At 41.3% G+C, this 11,466-nt stretch overlaps 1 protein-coding gene across 12 annotated transcripts; it reads left to right on the top strand.

Moving 5' to 3' along the window:
* Positions 1-1,011: 1,011 nt before the first annotated feature.
* On the top strand, positions 1,012-9,456 carry LOC123164660 (F-box protein At5g07610). Of its 12 annotated transcripts, XR_006482572.1 has the most exons (7): positions 1,012-1,173; positions 1,257-2,426; positions 6,748-6,826; positions 7,612-7,766; positions 7,873-7,934; positions 8,030-8,135; positions 8,233-9,456. XR_006482572.1 is itself a non-coding variant. In XM_044582206.1 (2 exons), exons 1-2 carry the CDS (start codon positions 1,142-1,144, stop codon positions 2,092-2,094), a joined length of 870 nt encoding a protein of 289 aa, XP_044438141.1. In that variant the 5' UTR covers positions 1,012-1,141; the 3' UTR covers positions 2,095-4,631. The 12 variants fall into 12 exon arrangements, 1 of the variants encoding a protein (XP_044438141.1); XR_006482571.1 differs by having other exon boundaries at positions 7,612-7,934; XR_006482570.1 differs by having other exon boundaries at positions 8,030-9,456.
* The last annotated feature ends 2,010 nt before the right edge of the window (positions 9,457-11,466 follow it).

The raw sequence follows: 11,466 nt of genomic DNA on the forward strand, positions 1-11,466 counted from the left end.
TGGAACGTATCCTAGTGTATAAATTCATTATAGTTAGATGTAAGCAATTGATGAAGCACTTCTGAGCATAGAACCAAAATGAACATATAGTTTGATCATTCTAGAAATTAATCAGCGGGACCCTCATAAGTCGTAACCAAAGATCGTACATACATATAAACGCCATATACAAACCTTGTTGGATTTAGAAAGAGTATTAAGCATAGAAGTGGAAGGAAGTGAAACTAGTACTCGGCTCACACATGATAAAGCACCTGATCTATTTTCGCCATAAGTATCGTTAGGCATCACTACAATAAATTCAGCATAAAAAAGTTTTCCTTGTGCAATTTGGATTCACAAATATGCAAATATATAACAAGGTACAGAATGTAAAACATGACAATGAAAAAAGTTAGCAGCTATCATGCATAATATATGACTGACAAGGTGGAGTTCGTTCCAGCACTATCACAAGAGTACTATCACCTTGATCTTTTCTTCTAGCTTCAAGATGTCATTTTATAAATTCCGCAGAAGAGTGCCTCACTATCAGCCTTCTTATTCTTTGCATTCCTACTATATCCCTTACTTGAGCTGACCTTGTCGATGACGAGAGGAGTGAGGGGGGGGGGTGAGAATGCCAACAGTAGAGTATCTACTAATCCGCCGATCTCCCCGGAAGAACCATTTGCGAAGGATCATTCAACACAAGCAATCCCTCCCAATGTTTATGTCGGGAGACGAATTCCACCTCGTGAGTCTCCTCTACCCGCCGCTATATCAGGGCTCCCTGTTGCGCTGGGTGGGCCACGACACTAATGCCTCATAAGCGTATAAAATCCAAGCCTTTTTAGGGGTATTTTTTAAAGGAGATTTTGAGGGGTAGTATTATTTAATTTTTAATTTTTTGAGATCACTTTTATTTTATAGGAGAATTTTAGGGGTGGTACACATTCGTGGAGTTGTGACACGGACGGTTTATAGCCCACTAACGTATTGACGGCCCATTTCCAGTCCCGTCGGTTTCAATCCCCCTCCGGCCCCGTAGGGTTTCCTCACTCCCCCCATTTCCCCTCCCCGCACTCGACGGCGCCGCCGGAGCTTTCTTCCGCCGCCGGCCATGCCCACCCACCCAAGCTGATCGATCTCACCCAAGCTGATGGAGAACGGATGCGTATCAGCCCGGATCAGGTACGCAGAGCAGGCATCGCCATGAATCGTCGCGACCTTCTTCACCCGATCCCCTGAGATCTCTTCTTCATCTGTGTCTGCAGGTCGTCCTCTTCTCCTCCCGGCGGCAGCGACACGGCGGCCGAGAGACTCACCGACGACCTCCTCGTCGAGATCCTCTCGCGCGTGCCCGCCAGGTCGCTCTGCCGCTTCAAGTGCGTCTCCAAGCACTGGCTCGGCCTCATCAACGACCGCACCTACCGCCGGAAGCTGCCCCAGACCCTGGCCGGCTTCTACGACGGGGGTCAATTTGTAGATTCAGGTCTTCCTTTCACCAATATCTCGGGAAGCCGCCATCTCACATATCCCGCCTTCCTGCCCGGCCGCCGGCGGGTCATGGTCGAGGACTGTTGCAACGGCCTCCTTCTCTTCTCCTCATACGTTGCTGGCGACCATGGCGACGAGTTATACGTTGTGTGCAATCCCGCCACAGAGGAATGGGCTGAGTTGCCGCATTCCGGCTATTCCAGCTATTCCGGTGATGTGTCTAGTATAAACTTGTGTTTTGATCCAGCCGTGTCCCCCCATTTCCATGTGTTTTTGTTGCCGGCCGTGGAGGTGGATGACCAACATGGCTTCTGTATTACCGGAGTGCATGTCTATTCATCTGAAACCGGGAGTTGGGTTCATAAGGAGAAGAGATGGAGCGGCAATATTGATGTCGGTTATGATCCGTCATTTATCTATCTCAATGGTTATCTGCATTTTTGCGCCATTGTTGATGATTCTGCCCGCCAGCTAGCTGCAGTGGACAAGGAGGGGGGAGCAAGGACTGACTTTCGTGTTCCTGATGGTCTGGATGTTGGTTTTATTCAGCAGTCACAGGGCTGCCTGCATTATGCTGGTTTTGACAGAGATGGCAATGATGATGATGTTGATTGACTGCTAGTTTATGTTCTTAAAGACTATGACAGCAAAGAATGGATACTGAAGCATAGCGTCGAAACTTCACATCTGTTTGCAGGGCGACACGCAGTCAGCCTTTATGAGGACTTTGATTGGATTGCAATTCATCCAGAATGTAACTTGATCTTCTTCACTCTGGCCTGGGAGGATATCACATTCATGTGCTATGATATGGATCGTGGGCAAGTTAAAGTGATCTGCAATCTTGAAGAAAGCGAGCCACCATATTTTCCGTATGTTCCACTATATGAAGAGTTACAATCGTTGCACAAGTGATGTCTTATTCGTGCTATGGAGCAGCGAGCATGGTATGTCTGCTTGAGTTATGACCTCCTTTCTCTTATGTATGCATGCTTTTAAGTTTGGAGCAATGGTGGTTCATTCTGAGGGTACTGCGGCTCATTTCTCTCGGACTAGTTATTCAAAGTTTCAATTTAGCTTCTGTTGTGTGTACTTGTTTTGTCTCTGTATACCAATGTTTCTAGACAACGGGAGATGGTGATACACTTTGAATGATTACATTGTCAGTTCTTTTGGTGCTATTTCTTTGTCCTGTGTTTTAAATAGGTTATGTTATTAGCAGAACATCACATCCACAATGATGCTGTTGATAGAAATGTCATAATGTTCATCCTGCTGTTAGACAACTTTTGACACAAAATTGCTTCAGAAGACTAGGAAGTCATCCTATTTATTTGTGGGTTTTGTTCACATAGACATGGGTAGGTTTAAAGAGATTAAAATGAGCGATGTCCGGCACTTTCCATTTTAGTCTTGTCTATAATGGTGCACATACACTCCAGTCCAATGCAACTTTGCTGTGTTAATAAGATAGGTAATTTGACTTAATACTGAGGCGTTTGCCTACTGGGACGATGTTCAACTCTCCGGAGATTCATGCTGAGAAGCTCATTATTGAAACTAATTTCTTTAGCTGGTCAACCAATGGAAGGCTAGTATTTTGAGCAGAGCTCCAATCTTACTTGTTCTTATGCACATTCCGGAGCTTAGTAGGGTGTTTTCTTCTTTTGATTTAGTTCATGTAAAACAAGAAGTCAGTGTGGCAGCTCACCAAACCGCTAAATAATCTTCTCGTACTGGTCCTTTGCGTGTCTGATCTCTTAGGTCCTGGTGTTCCTTGTACCCTGTATTCAGCAAGATTGTAACCTTGCCAACCTATCAATATAAACTTAGTCTAGGAAATGAGGAAATACTTGTACTTATTGAGATTGCATGGGATCTAAAGCTAATTTTAGACATTGTTCTATGGAAAGTTAGAACAAATCAAAGCTATTGATGCAATAGGATTGTATGAAGTTGCTGCATGAAATATATGCGTGCCTGTGCTTTTAGTTGTTAGCTAGCCCAGGTCAAGCAATTGGTACTGTTAGAGCATTTATAGTAAAAAGTTACTTGCAATGTAAGTTCTTCCCGTTATCAGCACATGACGTACCTCCGGAAAGTGTTGTTATCTGCTTGATTTCTCTGAATAGGCTGATCAATTCATCTATAACACAAATATAGTCCATGGTTATGAATAGGCCGACATCAAAGAGGAAAAGAACCAAAAGAAGCACATAGATGCACATGGGGAAACCCAATTAGTTTCTCTGATTCAAATTCTGGTCAACAACACAAACAATTTTAGAGCTAGAAACCCAACTGGTTTCAGTTTGAGAAAAGGACCTTGAAATGATTAGATATTATGCTAACACATTGCAATATCAGCCTTCTTTTTTATTTATGTTGTCAGTGGTGCTCAAACAAAATAGGGGAGCCCTTACTTTTTTATGGATGTCCTTGGCCTCTGCTGTTTTTTCATGTTGCGGCTGGTCAATGCTACGGGGTATTTTTAGATATATTGCTTTATACCTTATGCTCTGGAGTTTATGAATAAATCAAATAGCGCATATGCCGCCCATATCAACATGGATTAGTGACTTATGCCTTTGTTAATTTTAACTGTATGTTATGCATAATCATATCCAATGATATATTTTCAACCAAACACAAATAATTTGGATATTTGGTCTGAGGGCGTCGGTGTCTTATGCCTCTGTTGCTCGAATGTATTTATTTAGCTGGTTTTCTGCATGCAGAGTTTCAAAGAAAATCAAATGAATAGGACTGACAAGTTAAAGCAAACAGTACAAAACAGAAATAATAAGGTGATCACATGACATGTGGTTCCTTGTTTTTTGTTAAAAAAACGGTTCCATATTTATGATTCTTTGGGAAAGTTGGAAAAAAGGAAAGAATTGCAAGTGAAAGGCGGATATATTGGAAAATAGTGAGATAAAACCACCTTGTTTTGCTAACCATATCATTTTTAGCAAGGAAAGGAAGCTAAAATATTCATGTTCCACAAAAAACCACAATAACAAAAAAAATGTTCCATATGTGATGTTAACCTCTATGGCAATCTATTTGCTTGTCTATATCCCTAAAGAAAACTGGGGGGGGGGGCTTTTTATAAAGGGTGGATTTAATTGACTCAAAAAGAAGCAACAGGAGGATATAAACACAATGAACACAACACACACACACACACACACACACACACACAAAGAATTAGGCTGACAAAGAGCCAAGTTATACAAGAACCTAGCCATAGTTAAAAAAGGCGCGCCTAAGCGAGCGCTTAAGCCTTGCTTAAGCGCGCCTACTAGGCGTTGGCAAAATGCATTGCGCATAACTGCGCTTAATCCGCGCATAAGCATGCGCTTTGGTCAGTAAAGTGCAAGGCGGTGGCAAAACGCACAATTAACGCCTAAGTCAGTTTTTTTGAACTATGAACCTAGCTATGCCTAGGCGGAGGGGAAAAAAGCTCGAAGCTATCAAAACAATGATCGACGAACTAAAGCAACAACCACCAACACCAGCCATCTCTTGGACAACACAAGGACAATTGTAAACGTTTTCCAGCAGCAACACCTCCAAGAAGGGAACGTCGATCATAGGCCATATCACCGGATTTTGACCTTCGAAGTCCACGTCCTAGGTTTTCACCCTGAAGATCAAGTCCAAGCAACTTTGAGCAATCCATTCAACAAATAAGCGACCCAAAAACACTGCCATTGCCAGGTATAACCCACTAGGGCCTGACCTGGGTTTTCACCTCGAAACTCGAGAAGCACCACCAAATTGAAGTCATCCTATGTCGTCACCACCACTTTCCACGATCCTAGTAGCTACATGCATGCACAATCTTAACATGAGAAGCCACACAAGTGATGACCACGCCCGCACAAGCAGGTAGTCAAATCATGACAAGAGTTGGTTGCCACCAAAGGCTCCGAACAACGAAGGTCGTTTCATACATACAACGAAGATTGATGAGGGAGAAAGGTCATTGACACTGCCAAACTTCCAATTCGGGACACTCCGACAGCTTCACACCTTCCTCATGAGTGACGGTTAATGGCAGATCTACATAGCACAAATTAATTAGCTAGAGCTATAATAACGTTTACATCACATTTATCATAGCCTCACATCAGCTATCATATAAACATTTTTTAGTTGTTAGCTAGCCCAGGTCAAGCAATTGATACAGTTAGAACATTTATAATGAAAATTTACTTTTCCGTTATCAGCACATGATGTACCTCCGGAAAGTGTTGTTATCTTCTCGTTTCTCTGAATAGGCTGATCAGTTCATCTGCAACACACATAGTCCATGGTTATGAATAGGCCGGCATTAAAGAAGAAAAGAACCAAAAGAAGCACATAGAAGCACATGGGGAAACCCTATTAGTTTCTCCAACCCGAATTCTGGTCAACAACACAAACATTTCTAGAGCCTGCTCAGTTTGAGAAAAGGTACTTGACTATAGATATCGTTGTAAAACATTGCAATCTCACCCTTCTTTATGCCTGTTGTCAGTGGTGCTCAAACAAAATAGGGGGCCCTTTCTTTTTTATGGATGTCCTTGGCCTCTTCTGTTTTGTTATGTTGCGTCTGGTCCTTGCTATGGGGTATTTTTTGATATATTGCTGTATACATTTTGCTCTGGAGTCTATGTATAAATCAAATAGTGCACAAGCCGCCCATATCAACATGGATTAGTGACCTATGCCTTTGTTAAATATATTACTGTATGTCTTCTGCATAATCATATTGCAACGCCTTGAAAGGTAGGGTTTTGATGGCTGGAGATGCTTAAAAGATGTAAAAAAGAGCGAGTTGTGCATTTAGTGGATTTGCAACTGCTGTTCGATGGAATGCTCAGTGGGATGTGTGAATTTATGGTTAGATTTTACCGCCAGGTTGAATAGCGCATTGAGTGTTTTCCATCTACTAATTTTGTCCTAATCATTATGCAGGCTTGTCTTGTGTATGTTATGGTCGAGCTTGTGCTTGGATTATAAATGTGTCATTTCGCCCATAATACATAATATTTTAACGATAAGATGTATCACCCATGCTGCAGATTTTGAATGAATTTTCCGTTGCAACCATTCTTGACCTCAATTGTTCTTAAAGTTGTTTTATTGTTCCCGCCAATTTTGTTTGTGCAAAATCTATCAGCCAAAAATTTGCTTCCGCTTTTTTGAGCCATTGGCTCCTATAATGTTTGTTCACATAAAACGATTCTGACTCGCGTGCAATTCACTTGCAATTTACAGGTCTACTATTTTGTAGGCACAGACGAGTACTGCATTGAGGAACCAGCGAAGAAAATAAGCACATATGCACAAATCTGAGGTAGGCTTATCATTTTCTTCTTCCAATCCATTTATCTTGAGATCATTTCCCACAAAAGGCATACATGAAGACAGTCGTGGGACAAATAATATCTATTTACTTTTGCCCATAAAATCCATATACAACGGCTATAATACCTGCTGTCTGCAGTACAGTTTATCCTGTGCCAAAGCTTGTTAGGTGATTTCGATTTACTATATAAGATTTTTTTGTTTCTTTCCTTGAGGTCAGTGCTTGTTGCACACTTTTATGTCATGTCTCAAAGAAAGGTGTGGAAACATGCATTTTCTGGACATGATATTCCTGCCAAATGCTTCCTATAGACTATGCATCATGCTTAGATGATTCTTCTGTTCAGTACCAGAAGATCACAAGTAGATCGAGTTGTTGCATGTTTGAACCAGCCACACCAACGTGCCTGAGTTCAATCAAACCATCAAGAGCTACCAAAATGAATCCGTGCATGATTAAAATTAGTATTGAAAGGTATTTAATCTGCCAATAAATGGTTTCCTTATTTATACCTCCAAACATTGGTGCACAGCCTAATGAAATTGCAGTTTCTACACGCAAAGGGGAATATTCCACTGTATAAAGGGCTCTAGAACTATTAGCTGTAATGCATTATAAGGTACTCCCTCCGTAAACTAATATAAGAGCGTTTAGATCACTATTTTAGTGATCTAAACACTCTTATATTAGTTTACAGAGGGAGTACAACCTTAGTTTTAAACATTTTGCATACTAACAGATATGTATTGTGATTTTAATTTGCGTCTCTGCAGCAATTTGACTATTCTTTGTCTTTTACGATGTGGATCCGCGGCACCGTGAGAGAGGTAACGTCGGCCGGTGCCTCACCACTGGCTATTGTGGCGGCGGCAAGGAAAAGGGCGCCGAGGATGTGCTGCTCTGTGCACGGTCGTTGAAGTACTATGATGTGTGTGGTTTCTCTATTTTCCTCCTATTGCCTGTTCCCAATTTTACAAACTGTTAAGTTGGTGCTTGATTTCGCTTTCGGATTTTTCTGTGGCTTTCTCCATTAGCATGTTTCTCCTCAACGACCATATCAATCTGGCTGGCGTTTGCACATGTGATTTTGGTTGAGGTATGTGCAAGATCATCCCTCTCTAGACTGTAAATTTGTCTGTAGGTTTTGGTAGATTTGATTTATCGGTGGCTAAGGCAGTGGTGATGCCGCAGGTTGACCGATTGTGTACTACAAGGAGAGGTGCCACTATATTATTTTCATTCTGGCTCATGTAGTTCAAATCAGTTTTCATATGAAAGAAATTATGCATGATATTTGGTAATACTTTAACTGCAGCTTAGGATACAAATGCGATTGCGTTAGTCAGTTGTTAAACAGGCTACTCACATGCTGCCTCTTCCTCATGATGGTATAGGAGCGCACGCTGATCCAATGGACAGGAGGGAAGCCGCTAACGCATTCCGGCTATCCCGGTGAGGTGTCTAATATAAGCTTGTGTTTTGATCCAGCCGTGTCCCCCTATTTCCATGTGTTTTTGTTGCCGGCCGAGGAGGTGGAGGACCAACATGACTTCTGTCTTACCGGGGTGCATGTCTATTCATCTGAAACCGGGAGTTGGGTTCATAAGGAGAAGAGATGGATCGGCAATATTGATGTCGCTAATGACCGGTCAACTATCTATCTTAATGGTTATCTGCGTTTCTGCGCCATTGTTGATGGTTCTGCCCGTCGTCTAGCTGCAGTGGACGAGGGGGGAGCAAGGACTAACTTTCATATTCCTGATGGTCTGGATGTCAGTTTTATTCAGCAGTCATAGGGCTGCCTGCATTATGCTGGTTTTGACATATATGACAATGATGATGATGTTGTTTGACTGCTAGTTTATGTTCTTAAAGACTGTCACAGCAAAGAATGGATACTGAAGCATAGCATCGAAACTTCGCATGTGTTTGGAGGACGACGGATAGAGGACCTTGATGAGCACTTTAATTGGATTGCAATTTATCCAGAATGTGACTGACCTTCACTGTGGGCCGGGAGGATATCGTCGAAACTTCGCATGTGTTTGGAGGACGACGCATAGAGGACCTTGATGAGCACATTAATTGGATTGCAATTTATCCAGAATGTGACTTGATTTTCTCACTGTGGGCCGGGAGGATATCACACTGATGTGCTATATATGGATTGTCGACAAGTCAAAGTGATATGCAATCTTGAAGAAGGCAAACCGCCATATTTTCCAAATGTGCCGCTTTATGTAGAACTACAGTCGTTGCACAAGTGATGTCTTATTCGTGCTATGGAGCAGTGGGCATGGTATGTCTGCTTTAATTTGGTCCTCTTTTCTCTGATGTATGCATGTTTTTAAGAAGCAATGGTGGTTCGCTCTGGGGGCACTGCGGCTGATTTCTCTTGGACTAGTTATTCAAAGTTTCGATGTAGTTTTGTTGCGTGTACTAGTGTTGTCTCTGTATTACCAATGGTTCTGGACAGCGGGAGATGGTGATACACTTCGGATGATTACATTGCCACTTTCATTTGGTGCTATTTTCTTGTTCCGTGTTTTAAATAGGTTGTGTTAGCTGAACATCACAGCTACAATGCTGCTCTTAATAGGAAATATTGTGGATCATAATGTTCATCATGTTGTTAGACAACTTTCGACACAAAATTGCTCCAGAAGACTAGGAAGTCATCCTCTTTATCTGTGGGTCTTGTTCACGTTGTAGGTTTAAAAAGTTTAAAATAAACGATGCCAGGTACTTCCCATGTTAGTCTTGCCTATAATGGTGCACATACACTCTACTCCAAGGCGACTCTAATTGTGTTAATAAGAGAGGTAATTCAACTTACTGCTGAGGCATTTGCCTACTGGGATGATGTTCAACTCTGTTGGGAAATTCATGCTGGGAAGGTCATCGAAACTAATTTCTTTAGCTGGTCAACCTTTGGTAGGCTAGTACTTCGAGCTGGGCTGGAATATGGCAGGACCCAATATGGCAGCTCGCCAAACTGCTAAATAATCTTTCCCAGGCCCTGGCGTTCCTTGGACACTGTATTCAGCAAGATTGTAAGATTGCCAACCTATCAATATAAACTTATGTTTATAAGATGAAGTAGTTCTAGAAAATGATGAAATCTATGTACTTATTGAGATTACACGGGGTCTAAAGTTCATTTCAGATATTATTCTATGGAAAGTTAGAACAAAGTAAAGCTTTTGATGTAGGATTGTATCAGGCTGGTTACTAAACATATACTCCCTCCGTTCCTAAATATATGTCTTTCTAGAGATTTCACTATGGACTACATATGAATGTATATAGACATAGTTTAGAGTGTAGGTTCACACATTTTGTTTCGTATGTAGTTTCTTATTGGAATCTCTAAAGACTTATATTTAGGAACGAAGGGAGTATATGTTTTTCACCAGAAAAAAGACATGCATGTTCATAGTATTTAGTACTTGGCTATTGCAGGTCAAATGATTGGTGCAGTTAAAGAATTCATGGCTGAAATTTTCTCGCAATGTAAGTTATTTCCATTATCAGAATGTTATGACGTACCTCCAGAAGTTGTTCGAAATCCACAAGGTGGATGAGGAGGTATTTCCCCTGCTCACCATGAAGGACCTCAAGGACATGGGCAACAGTGCCATTTGGTCATGGAGCTCCGTAGCAGCTGTTTCCCGAGTTGGGTGAGAGCTCCGAGCTTTTTGTTTCCTCTCCCATTTATTGAATTGTGAAAACGCCTTATGTTTAGTTATGGAGGTAGTAGTAGCGATGACGGCATTAACAAATGGTGATTTCAGCAATCCTAGTGTGTTGGCATGGACACATGAACAAGATTCTTCTTATTCATCCTAAATAGACCCCCCTCCCCCCACGCGCACACACGACCATCACCTTTCATAAATGGATGTATCTAGCACCAAGTTAGTGCTAAATACATCCATTTGAGGGACAAGTTTTTCCGGATGGAGGGTGTAGGTTTGAACAATGTCTTTTCTCTGAATCTTCAATGATTAACGATGAATGGTTGTTGAGACTATTTTGCCATTTTATTGGTTGTATAATGGTTGATGTGGTGAACTTTTATATGTGCAATATATTTTCATACATGTACAACAATGCATAATGTTTAAATTCTCATTTCAGTGGTTTTTAAACATGGTTGATTCTAACTACCGAGTACATAGACATCCAAACAAGATCCTTGCCATTCGAGGTCATTCGTAGTATATCTTAGTTTGGATATTCCCACCCATCTCAATTCCTTGGGCTGGAGAATATCGATATCCAAATGACATCTAACTTATTTTTCTTAACATGCAAACATGTCACCATTAGGATATCTACATCCTTGGGATGAGCATGCAACTATTAATGTCAAAACACGCACCTCAACAAGCAACCATGTATGGCTTTTTTTGTTGCAAATTGCATGGGAAACTATTATGCTATGTATATTCAGTAAATATTTTATAACTATACAATTATCAAATAAAAACATATATTTTTAGTTTTAGTTCTCACATTATTAATCCAAATATTCATGTTCCAATTCGCTGAAGTATATTGCAACAAATTCCCGCAAAAAAACCACGCTGTAACACCCAAGATTTTGACCCAACCTAGAGGTGCTA

The sequence above is a fragment of the Triticum aestivum genome, chromosome 7D, assembly GCF_018294505.1.
Source record: "Triticum aestivum cultivar Chinese Spring chromosome 7D, IWGSC CS RefSeq v2.1, whole genome shotgun sequence".
NCBI classification, from domain to species: Eukaryota; Viridiplantae; Streptophyta; class Magnoliopsida; order Poales; family Poaceae; genus Triticum; species Triticum aestivum.

Excerpts from the sequence above, each read along its gene's own strand:
- LOC123164660 (XM_044582206.1), top strand. The coding sequence starts at position 1,142 with ATGGAGAACGGATGCGTATCAGCCCGGATCAG. Across the intron at positions 1,174-1,256 it reads TGCGTATCAGCCCGGATCAG|GTCGTCCTCTTCTCCTCCCG; the intron begins GTACGCAGAGCA and ends CTGTGTCTGCAG.